The sequence below is a fragment of the Talpa occidentalis genome, unplaced genomic scaffold (assembly GCF_014898055.3).
Source record: "Talpa occidentalis isolate TD23 unplaced genomic scaffold, MPIMG_talOcc4v2.1 talOcc4.9, whole genome shotgun sequence".
Lineage (NCBI taxonomy): Eukaryota > Metazoa > Chordata > Mammalia > Eulipotyphla > Talpidae > Talpa > Talpa occidentalis.
Genome location: NW_023605305.1, coordinates 42,764,365 through 42,778,367, shown reverse-complemented (window position 1 = coordinate 42,778,367; position 14,003 = coordinate 42,764,365). Strand labels below are relative to the sequence as shown.

General features: G+C 33.0%; 1 protein-coding gene across 2 annotated transcripts in view; it reads left to right on the top strand.

Moving 5' to 3' along the window:
- The window catches only part of PRKACB (protein kinase cAMP-activated catalytic subunit beta), a 112,468-nt gene that overhangs the window by 75,910 nt on the left and 22,555 nt on the right, over positions 1 to 14,003 (top strand). For both annotated transcript variants that reach the window (XM_037500685.2, XM_037500688.2), the window contains exons 2-6: positions 3,181 to 3,242; positions 5,146 to 5,274; positions 7,959 to 8,057; positions 9,627 to 9,709; positions 13,076 to 13,202. In XM_037500685.2, the coding sequence (XP_037356582.1) occupies positions 3,181 to 3,242; positions 5,146 to 5,274; positions 7,959 to 8,057; positions 9,627 to 9,709; positions 13,076 to 13,202 (500 nt within the window). The remainder of the gene's footprint in view (positions 1 to 3,180; positions 3,243 to 5,145; positions 5,275 to 7,958; positions 8,058 to 9,626; positions 9,710 to 13,075; positions 13,203 to 14,003) is intronic.

Sequence of the window (14,003 nt, the reverse complement as noted above, 5' to 3'; positions counted from 1 at the left end):
TGAATAGAGAGAATCAGTTTATTTGGAAAATAAATATTAAAACATATAAACCTGGGAAGAAATTGAGTTAATTTTTGGAGTGTCATTCTCCATTTTGTAATACCTACTTTGCTCCATTACTGACCAGTACTGAACAAAATATATTTGCAGAAAAATCTTTCCTTGAGGTCTTTATCCTAAGGGAAGTTACTAATCACTGTTAGATGCTTTGTAACTAGGTGCCCATGACGTGTAGCTAAGAAGTATTAGAACCAATATTCTAATTCAGATGTGCCAAGCTCCAAAACCTATGACTGTTTCAGGATGTCACAGTGGTTTAAACAGTTAAATATAGATATGTTTTATATATAAGAAAACTAAAAACTTGCTAACATAGAGTATATGCTTTATAGAGAACTCTGGACTGAATGTGCTGCAGTGTTTTAATTTGGTTGTCTCTCCAAACACTTATTTTATTAATAAGCTGCCAACACCTTATGTCAGTGGATATGAATTTTAAAAATATCCAGAGAAAAGCATTTAGAAAATTAGATTCACCACTGTCTAAAAATAATGAAATTGAAAGCAAAGCATGTGCTTCTGGGTTGCTTGTTTTGCAGTTATTAATAATCCAGCATATTGTAAAATATTTTTGGTATTCCTATTTATGAGAGCTATACTTTGGTTTGGTTAAATTTTCAGAGTTGACCGTTCATCTTTGCATCTAAATAGTGCATATACATAAACTGGAGATTTTATGTCTGTGTAAATACTTACATGACAAAAAATAGTTTGGGAACAGAGTTTTCCTCAAGGAATTATTTATTTAATGGATGATGTAGTTAAGGCATATTCTTACTCTAAAAGGGAATCTCTTCATTTGTTCAAATAAACCACAAAATTTAATAACTTTTACTCATGTCCATTTCTAATAATTTCCATGACACCTTTATGAGAATTACTTACTCTCTATAGTGTTACTTGACCGTGAACTGAATTTTGACGACTACAGAGACTATTTCAAAGAATTTCCTGAATATCCTATTAGTGACTGAAATTAAATAGTATCTGAATTTTTTTCACCAAATAGGAAATGGAAACTTCTTTCAGCTTACCATCAATGCTGCCAGTCTTCCTTCCTTTGCTAGTTACATTTTTCTTTAACTCCAGTAAGCAGGAAGTGATAGGAGAAACTGAAACAGAATGTTAAGGATATTTTTTTCCCTCCCTGATTCTCTTGCTTTTCTCCAACTTATCTGTATTCTTGCAGTCATCTAGAGTTTCTACTGCACACTGATGTGCAAGTTCTATAAATAGAAAATAGCTGAAAAATTTTTTTCCAAAGAAATCAGAGGTATATTAGGGGGGTCATGCAAGGCAGTGTTGTATTTAGCAATAAATTATGTTTTTATTTTCTAATTGCCATTTCCAGGCCAAAGCCATGTGCAGATATGTCTGTCCTTATGCCAAAAAAAAAATTTTTTTTAATAAAACCACCCTGTATCAGTTGTAAGTAGTACATTAACTTTTAGAAGTAGAATGACTTGAGCCATCCTAAACTCAAAGAAAATGTAAGTATTTTCCACCCTCAAATCCACCCCCAGAAGAAATAAGATCATATTTGCATAATTAGGTGCAATTATTTGATTCATTATTTTGGTGGATGAGATTTTCATACAATGGGAAGATTCTAATCTTAAAAATTATTTTCTCAAATTTTCTAAAATAAGTATTTTGAGAGTATTTTATAGCAAAATACAAGTGACAGTTTACATAAAGTCGCAAAATAATGTCTTCAGAAATGCATACTCTGGTGTTACTTACAAACTGTCTGCTCTTGGTGCTCGTCATCACCATTTTGAAATCTCATATCTTTTAGAATTCTAACTTAGGGCTTGTTGGTTAGAGTGTTTTGCCAGAAGTACTTCACTGGAGATAAGGGAAGAAATAATCATGTGTATTTTACAGTGCCTCATCTTAATGCTACTACTTCACTAAATGACCTTATAAAAGAATTTGTGAGCCTTGCACTTGCACTTTTAATTTTTTCTTTTCTTCATCATCCTCATCATAATCATCCTCCTCCTCATCATCATCATCACTCTTAATATTTCTGCAGTGAATGCCAGTGTGAACTCTGAGTTCACTTTGACTAGTTTTTTTACTATTTTACCACTATTTAAATCCTATTTTTTATTTTGCTATATTTTCCTTAATTTATACATTGAGGGTTTGGAAAAATGTTGGGAACTTTCTGAACAAAAAGAAAGACTAAAATTATTCTTCTTGTATAATCAGATTTTGTTCTCATGCCTAACTGTAAGAATAAGAATACATTTATTGTCATTAATACCTCTGAAAAATGTTTTTCTATTATGTTTTCAAACACCTGATGTCATTTTGTAAATAGAAGTCATTGTTAACAACTCTTTGGAAAAACAATGAAAAAGAGGCTCCTTTTGAATAATTCATCATTTAACAAACCTAAGTCTTCAAACTACAGCTCTTAAAGAAGTGTTATTAGTTACTACGTAAATATCAGGTTTGAGTTGCTTTACTTTACGTACATTTGAAGTTAGGCATTCAGACATTTAGTTTTGCTCCAAATTTACAAAGAGATTTTTAGACTGTTTGGGTTGGTTGGTTGTGGTATTTTGTTGTTATTCTTTTAAGGGACTACCCTTTATGTGTCCATCTGTGGTTTTTCCATTTCCCTGTACCTTTAGTAAAGAGAACACAAATCTAATAATCTAAATCCTTATACCTGAAAACAGCCCTTTATCAAAGTCAGTGATCTTGAAACTCCACAAACTACCACATGCTTCAGATATTTTCAGTTCTTGTGTTTAAAGGCTCTATTACTATCACTGGGACCTGTTACAATCATCATTTAGTCTGAGATTGATTTCTAACGATTTTAATACCACTCTCAAGTATGTTTTCAGGAACAATATTTTTATTATTGGATTTGAAATTATCAAAGTGATCTCCACATAGAACAATAATACATATTTTTAGAAATTTGAGAAAATGTTTGCTTCTCGTTTAGAGAATCTCAGTAGCTCTCTAGTGTATCATGGTTGTAAATAGATAAATTTCATGGCAGCCATAGTTAATCTAGGTCTGTTTTGTCAACAAGTATGTTTATATGTAATGGACATATTTTTACAAGACAAAATTTGTTTTTATGTCTATTTTCAGTGAAAGAGTTTCTAGCTAAAGCCAAAGAAGACTTTTTAAAAAAGTGGGAAAATCCTGCTCAGGTAAGAATATTTAAAATTTTCTCCTAGTTAAAATTCCTGTGTAAATAAAATAATGATTCTTGCCTAAGTAATTTTTTACTTCAGAAACTTTAATTTTTACATAGCATAAATGTAAGTTTAACATAGAAATTTTGCCATAGTGTTTTTTTATTTATTAATTAATAGTTTTATGTATATCTGAACTGGAGAAGGAACTGATTTTCAGTGTAATACCTAGTTATAAATTTTTATTCTAATTCTAAGTTGCTGCACACTCTTGATATTTTCTAATAGTATAGCAATCTTGATTTATGCCTTTGATAATTTTTTTAAATTAATTATGGCAATAGGGATCCTATTGTGTATTTTCATATTTTTAATCACAAATACCCAGCTATGATATATGCCAAGTACACAGGGATCCTTTTATGAACAGTTTGATGGGGTAAATTGTATATAATTTAAGTACTTTAAATCTTAACTCAGCACAAAAATCTTTATTTCAACATTTTTTACATATTTTGTGAAATGCCATAGATACCAAGACTAAGAGCATGGCCTATAATTTAAAACATAGTCAGTCACCTTAGTGATTTTGAAAAGTTAGACATCATGTAATATGAGACCTTAAGGGAGGTAGGGAAGATGGCATATTTGTATGAAAAGCAGGGATTAGCAAATTTGGTTGTCTGTTAATGAAGTTTGTTTCTGTTATTTAGTTGGAAACTGTATTAAATATTTCAATCTGTCTAAAATTGATAAAATAAAAAATAATTCAATCAGAATTATAAAGATACATTCCTTTTGCATTGATATAGACTCTCATTGCAATTTATCATGATTGGAAATGTAAAATTAAAATATGATGAAAACAGGTCTTATAAGTAAAAAGTTATTGTTGCCTATTCTTTCTGTAATAATTCTGTAGGAGGCTATGATGTCTCCAAAGGCAAGGCTTGATTTGCAATAGAGATTAAATCCAACTGGAGTGAACTCCATTAGCCATCCAGGTTCTCTTATGTAGGAGTGACATTGTATCACATTTTTCTCCAGCTCAACACTGTAGAGACTGGCCCTTGGAAATATTTTTGCAAGATTTTCATGAAGATCTTTGTAATAAAAGCCTATTAAGCAAATGGGTCAGCAATTACTACTTGTTGCTGTTTTAGCACATGATTTGTTCCTAATAATTTTCATTTTGTTGTGGCAGCAACAAATTTAATAGATTGATGCCTCTAGTTCTTTTGCTATAGTCAAAGCTAAACAAAGATGTTTGCTCATAACAAAGCATCTATTCAAGGAGAAAAAGACTGACTATTGTTCTGGGACTCTGACTTTTGGTTATCTGTGGAAATGAGGAACTCTTCTTTCCTTAGTATTATTGTTTTAGGTAATACTGCTTATTATTATAACATCTGAGAATGAAAGCCATTAGGTTCTCTCATGCTGTTGTCTAATTCTGTAAACTAGTGTAAAGATAGGAATGAAGTAAAACAGTGCTTTCTTCAGAGGTAATTAGTGAAAGGACTCTGATCCCTCAGCATATATATTCATTACAAATACACTAAAATTCTATGGCTACAAGATTCTTTTTGTTGGTACACTTGTGGTCAGTTTGTAATTGTTAAAATACGAGACTAATTTGTTAAGTCAATACTAGGAATTCATACTGAATAGAACCTTTAACATCTCAGCTGTGTCTCTTTCCTTCTGTTACTATTATTCTTTGTTTTCAATATGTTCTCTTCTCATATGTAGGTCCTTTCTTATTCAAAAGGGAAAATAGAACCAGTCATATGAACTTCAAAATATATTTTGCATTTTTAAATATAGTTATATATCACTGAATCTATTATATTTACCATAAACTTCTTATGAGAATTTCTCACTTCTAAAGATTATTTTATTTTTCATGTGTATGTAGAACAATGCTGGACTTGAGGATTTTGAAAGGAAAAAAACCCTTGGAACTGGTTCATTTGGAAGAGTAATGCTGGTGAAACATAAAGCCACTGAACAGTATTATGCCATGAAGATCCTAGATAAGCAGAAGGTTAGTGTGTTCATTGTTATTCCCTGAAGTTTCAGTTTTATCATTAGACTAAATAAAGTGTCAGTTTTATCATTAGACTATTAAACGGATATAGTGCAATGACTATCCATGGACAATTTCAAATAATTGTTGCATTTAATTTTCATTCTTATTTTTTGTGGTTATATAATTCAATGTCAATTTTTGTGTGTGTGGGACACATTATTATTTAAGTAGTTATTCATAATAAGTATATGTGTATATTTACTAACAAAATAATTTAACAGGTAAAGAACAGGCATCGCTTCTACAGTCTACCTTGTGGGAATCAATTATTTGATCCTTGGATTGAGGGAATGGAAATTTAGTAATTTTATGATTTATTTTACTTGATAGTAGAAGCTCTCTTGTCTAACATGATTGAGTTTGACTAATTTAAAAGGTCAATTTAGACAGGGAAAAATTTGAAACCCACATTTTATTTTATTTCCTCCTTTCTGTTGGTCGGTGAGTGCCGACTTTGTGGGTGGGGGAGGGTAGCAGGGTTCTGAGCTTTCCTCCCTTCTAGTCCTCTTTTAGGGCAACTTTCTTCTTAGGGCAGTTTGCCAGAGTTGCCCGTTTATCTTCTGTGCCCAAGTTCTCGCAGGCACCTGCCGCTTTTCCTCCCTATTAACTTTATTTTTTATGGGAGGTCTTACTCGCAGTGTTTCCTTGCTGCCATGTTGATCCGGTATTGAAACCCACATTTTATAAAAAACAATTTTTTAAGAATTTATCACATAGTGGTATATAACATGAATCAAGACATCTGAATTGTCCAGGCTTTAAATGTTTAGCTTTTATTTTCCTAGTAATCAATAAGGGAAGGTTATAGAAAGTCACAAATACTGCTATTTTATAAATATGTTTCCAGCATGACGTTTTGACCTACTGGGATATAGATAGGAAAATATGGAGGAATAGTACTGAACAAGTAAGTAGACAAAGTTACAGAGAGTGGCCTAAGCTTATGTTGTCCAATGGAAGTATAATATGAGCTACATGCATTATTTGAAATTTTTTTACTAGCCAACTGAAAAGTAAAAAGAAATAGTTACATCGAACATAGGCCCAGTGTATCCAGAATATTCATGTTATAACATGTGCTTAATGTAAATCATTGAGGTATTTCTCTGTGACACCAAATATTCAAAATCTGATGCGTATTTTACACTTACAGTATACATCCATTTAGATTAATCACATTTCGGTTGTTAGGAAACCACATGTGATGAGTGGCTACGATATTGGACAGCATAGTGTTAGTCTGGTCTAGAGGTTCCAGTCCAACCTCTATTTTAAAACAAAAAAATAAAACTAACTTCTAACTTGAAAAGGTGTGATGGTCTTAATCTCTAAAATTATATGCATACATGCACATTTCTAATTGTACATCTTTGTTATCTTTTTTTTACATGTTTTCTAACTTTTTTAAGGATTTTTTTTTTTTTTTGCATAGAATAACTGGGATATAGGGCAGAGGCGTGGGGGCAGGGGGAGGGGGCTTACCAGAGACAGAGTGGGGAGCAGACTGACTGAAATACACTGCTGAGGGGAGCAGCAGCGGGTGAGACAGGAGAGGCCTGCTGTGCCATGTGGGTTAGCTCCCTGGCCAGGGCATTGAACTCAGGCTGTAGGGGTGATAACCCCTAGGCTGCCATAAGACGCACTAAGTATTCTTCTTTAAAAATGTTTATCTATTAGCTCACTTTCCATCAGTTTTTCAACCTACAACATTTCTTTTGAAATCTATAGCAATTCAGCTGCCTCCTTGTTTATCTCACACTCAAGCTATTCCACTAAGTGACTACTCACCAAGCCTAGTAGACTCTTTATACTCATTTTTTTAATTGTATTTTTCACTGAGGTAACATGGGTTTACAACACTGTATATGATATAGGAGCATAGGTTTACACCTCCTTAGATGTATCACCACACCTCCCACCAAAGCACCCATTTTAGGTGACTGTTTGCAAGTCTGTGACTGTGCTGATCACTCCCTTGAAACTGTCTCAAGTTTCAGTACTTTCAGAACCCGTGCTTTCTGATCATGCCACACATCTCTAGGTTAATCCTTGTTGTGTGTCTTTCCTGTTTTTTATTTTTCTCCCTTCTGTTTGCTCTTTAAAGTTTGCTAATCCCAATCTTTGGGTTGGCCCCTCTTCTCCTTTTCTTGTTCCATACCCTCTCCTGAGTACTCTCACTAACAACCTCAATTCACCTTTGAGTTCTACATTCCTAATTTGTGCAATCTGACCATGCGACTCAAGTGATTGATTCTTACCCTAATTTTCTAGATGAGATAATTGTATTTCAGAGAGAGTAAGTGATTTGCAATTTTGTGTTGGTGGCACAACACCAAAAATGCTTCAAATTTTTATTTTTTGTTAAATTTGTCATTAAAATGCTATGGCTTTAATAGCTCCTAGTAGGTTATCTTTCTTAAGGAATTAATAAAATGTTCTTTAGTCATAAAACATTAAAAGGACACAAATATACCCGTTGTAAAGTATATAGGGAAGGAATTTTTAATAAGGAAGTTCCTAAGTTCCTAAGGAAGTTACCTCTCATTATATGAGGTAAACATTTTATATTTTCCTTTTAAATCATAGTAACTTTTAAATTTTGTTCAAATACTTTAACTTGGTTTATCTCTCAATTATAGGTTGTTAAACTGAAGCAAATAGAGCATACACTGAACGAGAAAAGAATATTACAGGCAGTGAATTTTCCTTTTCTTGTTCGACTGGAGTATTCGTTTAAGGTAAATTTTTCTAATAACCAAATAAAATACTTCCAATCTCATGTGTTTTTAAAGTATATGGCTATAATGAGTTCTAAACCAGATGATAAACCTGGAGAATATGAATAAACCTAAAAGAAATAAATTTAGAGTTTAAGTAACTGAATCCTCTTGTGTTTGTAAACTTTCAAAATTTTAAAATGTTTTGTTTCTTCCTGGGGAAGATTAATTAATGTGTAATTCTTCATGTGATGGTATTGTAAAATCAAATATTTCAATTTATTAGAAGTCATAGTGATAACTTATTAAGAGTTTCTTATAATCATGCAAATGAATATGCTCATATACCTATACTTCTTTTTTTAAAAAGATTTATTTTTTAATTTTTTATTTTTTTAATAATTATTGTTTTTTAAAGATTTATTTATTCAAGAACTGGGGTACAGACCAGAGGTGTAGGAGGGTGAGAGAATTCACCAGAGACGGAGCGGGGAGCAGAACAGGCAGATGGACTGAAGACACTGCTGAGGGGAGCAGTGGGCAAGGCAGGAGAGGTCTGCTGTGCCATGTGGGTTTCTCCTTGGCCAGTCAGGAATCGAACCCACGCTGCAGAGGCTGCGGGCAGCTTCACAATTCTGTGCTCAACCCGCTGCACCACCGGGGAGGCCCAAGATTTATTTATTTATACATACAAAAGCTGGGGTACAGACCAGAGGTGCGGGGGGTGAGAGGATTCATCAGAGACAGAGTGGGGAACAGAACAGGCAGACCGACTGAAACACACTGCTGAGGGGAGCAGCAGGTGAGTCAGGAGAGGTCTGCTGTGCCTGTGGGTAGCTCCCTGGCAGAGGATCAAACTTATGTTGCAGTGACTGCAGATAGCTTCACAGGTTGCGTCTTAACCCCTTGCGTCACCAGGGAGGCCCAACTTGTACTTCTTTTGAACCTTTTCTGCCATAATCTCATCATCTTCTTTTTTGTAGTAATTTGTGTTCTACTCTTCATTTATATGAGACAGAACAGTCTTTGGCCCTCTGCTAAAGTGTCTCATAAAATTTTGCAAGATTTATCTTATACATTAACAGCTTTCCAGCTTTTTGTAATGATAGTTGGCATCTCTGCAATATTAATTATCATGAAATATTTTAAACTTTTATTTTCTCCCTTTATTCTTCAAATCATGTGTGTGTTATCGTTTTGCCTGATTTAGTACACAAAATGTAAATATTCTTACTTTTTCAAATTGTTTTTAAACTTTGTTATTCCTTTGTATACTGCTTTGTATACTATGCTGATGTTAAGCCATTGGCATAGTGTTTAATTGTGGATGAATTATATGTTCCCTGATAGAACACTCAAAGCAAAAATACCAATTTGTGCCAAGAATACTAGGAGGAAAATATATATTAGTTCCCTAGTATAGAAAAGTTTGAGCATTTTCTGTTTATTCTCTATTTCCTGATACTAGTAATCTGTCGGATATATTCTTATAATTGTCTTTTTCTAGTTGAACATGGTGTTATTTTCAAATTTTTTCTTGAAATAATCTGGATTTCTTATTTTTATTTATTTATCTTTATTTGTTCATAGGATAATTCTAATTTATACATGGTTATGGAGTATGTTCCTGGGGGTGAAATGTTTTCACATCTTAGAAGAATTGGAAGGTTCAGGTAACTAATACTTAACTTCCTTAAATTTTATACTGTGTGTTTGTTTTAAATGAAATGTTAACTTACTGTCAATGCTAACAATTTATGTTGCTTAATTTAGTAATATTTTAGCTATATTAAGATGGAAACATTAAAAAGTAACCACACCAGACCAAGTTTTAGAAATCCAAGCCTCCATGAAACTAATTTAAATATTTTGACCATTGGCACTAATTCTGAGGAAGAATTTGTGTAAGGATGAAGATAAGAAAGGTATATAGAAAAGATGGTATCATGCTGAGATTATGAAAATTTGTTTCCCACAAATATGTTTTCAAAGTTGTTATGCTGTTTTAAAAATATATATGTAATCTTAAAAGAGTTTGTACCATATCATTAGATTGTTCCTGATAAGGTCACACAGCTATTGAAATAGTTTCTAAATTTTTTTAGTTTTACTGGTATATAATAGTTTATAAACTACTACTATTCATTGATAATAACTAATAGAATGAAGCTAAAATCAACATAGGTGCATCTTCATTCACTACATTTTATATTGCTATAATTAAAATTAAATATGAGTTCAAATAAGGATTGATGATGATAATTTAATTCATAAAAAAGTGATGGTAACCTTAGATTATTATGAGATTATATTGAAAATGGTCCAACATTAGAGTTCTTTTAGTTACCTGAGACCTAAACCAAACCTAGTATGTGTCAGGCACTTGCTAATGCAAAGTAATTTTTATTTATCTTTAATGGTTTCTTTTATTTACGGTTGTCTTCTCCTCTACTTGTTCAAAAAAAAGATTAGAATCCTCACACTAGCCTATGATAATTCAAAGTTTTACACTGAAGTACCACACATAAACCATTCTTCAAAAAAAATTTTATACTTTTTAGAATTACTTCTTCCCTTTCTACCTCCCTATTCTCTATTTCTTTAATAAGTATTTTGATCCTAAGAGGAAAGGAAATTGACAGAAATTATTCATACTGAGAAACTGTCTTTTCTGACCTTTCATTTCACTACACATACACTTGACAGTTTACTAACTTCCGTCTTAGAAACTTTGAGGCTACAAGAATACTGAGTTACTGTTGTGCATGGCTCTAATTGGAATCTATGGAGATTTCTTTTTTAAAAATTAAACTTAACATCCCAGAGATACTCTTCATTTGTTCTTTTTACTTAAAATAAATTGTCATAATACCTTGGAGTATTTTTGAACAATGGTTGGGGCCCAATTTTTCCATTTTTCACCTTTCACCTTTCCTCTGTTAGATGGGTGTCTATTTGCCTGTCTAAATAGGGAGAGACAGGAAGGGTTATATGTAATATGGGATTTTGTCAAAATTTGATTATTTTAAATATTAAGTAAGGGGGACCAACATTTAGAAGTCTTGGAATCAGGTATCCAAAAAGAAAGGGGGGAGAGAGAGAGAAAAGAGAGAGAGAGAGAGAGAGATATACATAGGTATTAGTTGTGAATTCAAAACCTGCCATTTTGGTCCTGACTTCATACAAGGTTAGCTATGGTGTCCTCATCACATTGATGCCTATTTCTTCTAGGTTACATTTCCTGTTTAGAACTTTCTTCTTCAACCCACTGCTCCCATGTATTTAAAAAAAAAAAAAAATCAATGGTGTGATTCTTTAAATAGCATCTGTCCAGACTTATACTATTACATTAAGTCTTCCTACAGAATATTTTGCCTTTACCTTTCAATACTTTATCAATTATCTAGTTTGTGTTCTTATCAAACACCAGTATGTAGAAATAAATATAAAATAATGAATGCATTTTATATTTATGATAATAACATTGTACTTACATGTTATGATTAAGTTATATTTGCTTATAAGATGCTAAGTACATCTTATATTTATAGATACATGGAGAAAATAAGAGGGGATTTCCCAGGTAACATATTTCCATGGTTAGTAACAAATATTTCAGTGATAAGTATGATTCTTCCATTTTTGCCTTACAATGTTCTCATTCCTTGTCATACAGAGTGCAATGTAGCATTATTATTGATATGAGTTTAAAACTGGAAGTGTATTATAGAACATTACCTCCCTAAAGTGTTTTTCTTTACATGTTCATTCAACAAGTGATAGCTGAGCACTTGATGTGTATCAGGTTAGGAACTAGGAAATACAGTGATGAGCAAAAGGAGCAGCATATATAATCTTTTTGGGAATTTCCATTTCTGGTGCTATCAGATCAGACTTGTGTCAACAGTCTTGAGAGAAATTTATTCATAGTCAAGGTTGTTCATTGAGGGCACAAATCTGAAAGTCATTGCAATTTATCAGGAAGATCAACAGAATTCAGAGTATACACTAGGAGATGAAGTACAAACTCAAATCAGACATCCTTTGGGGTAATATTCAGAATATGACATCATGATTGCGCTGCTTTATCAGTTGATCCATCGTATACTTGCAAGAACTGTGTGTGTTAACACAAACATACATACCATGTTTATGTGTCTATGTAAACATGCATAGTGGAAGATTTGGAAATTCAGACACTAGGATTATATCTGTGGTTTTGGATGGAGTTGTGAGTGTCTTCATTCTTTATCAATATTTTATGATGCTTTTTCCTGTGTTCAGCATATATAATTTTTGTAATAAGAACTGGGTATCAATATCAATAAAAATGAAAAAAAAAAAGAACTGGGTAAAATGGCATTAAGATTGATGCAGTTAAAGAACTTCTGTGTAGTGAAATTCTTCAAGCACTTGAAATTTTTAAGAAAGATAGATGGAACCTACCAGCAGTAGCAATGGTCTGATAGATAATCTAATGAGCACATTTGCTTTTTAGTCATTCGCAAGATCAGATATAATTATAAAGACATCAGTGTCTTCTGATATGGGCAATAATAGTTTAAAATAAGATGACAATTTGAGTTATATTTTTCTTTTGCGTATGCTGCTACATTTTTAAAATACAATTTAGGGGCCTCCCTGGTGGTGCAGGGGCTTGGGCACAGCACTATGGGGCAGTCCACCAGCTGGCCAGCGAGGTGACCCATATTGGGCAGCGGACCTCTCCTGTCTCACCTGCTGCTCCTCTTAGCAGTATGTTTCAGTTGGTCTGCCTGTTCTGTTCCCCACTCTGTCTTTGGTGAATCCTTTCAACCCTGTACCTCTGGCCTGTACCCCCAGCTCTTGTATACATAAATAAATAAATCTTTAAAAATATATAATTTAGAGGTCTAGTAAATATTTGAAAACTAAGATTCTCTACATATGTTTGAAAAAAAAATAATTTTTGCTTCCAAAATATTTATACCCCATATTAACTATTTTGTATAATTACTACGTGCTAACCTATTTCACATCAATGTTTTGTTTCCTTGTAGTGAGCCTCATGCACGGTTCTATGCAGCTCAGATAGTGCTAACATTCGAGTACCTCCATTCACTAGACCTCATCTACAGAGATCTAAAGCCTGAAAATCTCTTAATTGACCACCAAGGTTATATCCAGGTATGACTTGAAGAAGTTATATGTGTATGTATATAATATGTACAATGTATTTGAGAAAAAACTAGGTAAGAAATTGTATGCGTTTAACCACAATTAACAATATTGCATTTTTCTTTCTTTGAGAGAATAATTTCTTCCTGAGAGCTAAAATTGAGTTCATGGTTTTCCCGCTATTACAGAGAACTAAAAATCCCATCAAGAATAGAACCTGTTTATACCTCCCTTATTCTATAGCTGTGAACTGAACAGGTTCCTGCATAAAGAAATAATAGCTAAATTTTTGAGTACTCACTTAGTGCCAGACATTGTTGCGAGTGTTTTACTTCTATCACATCATTTAATCCTGATAACTCTATGAAGTATAAGCCCTACTGTTATCTTCATTTGAAGCCTAATGAAGATAAGGCACAGCAAGGTCACAGAGGCAGTCGATGGTAGAGTCAGAGTCTGAACCTGGACAGGCTGCCCCCTGCACCTGCTCCTTATCACTTCAGTGCAGCTGCCCAAGGTGCCCTGGCTTCCAATATTGGAATGTGGCAATGTTTTCTCTCCACTTCTAATATGAAAGAGGGAACACCCCCTTTTGTGCAGTTACCAATGAATTCTCCCTTTTTTGCACTTTGATGATGTGTGACAGAAGACATGCTGTACTGAAGGAACACTTCTGGCACTGCTCATTTTTTATTAAAACTATGTAAGTTGTTTTAACCTTCTTTAACTAATAGTGACCTTCATGGATTAGTCTCAATTATATTGACTTAATTTTTTTCATGGTTTTAATTTTAAACCTGATTTTTAACT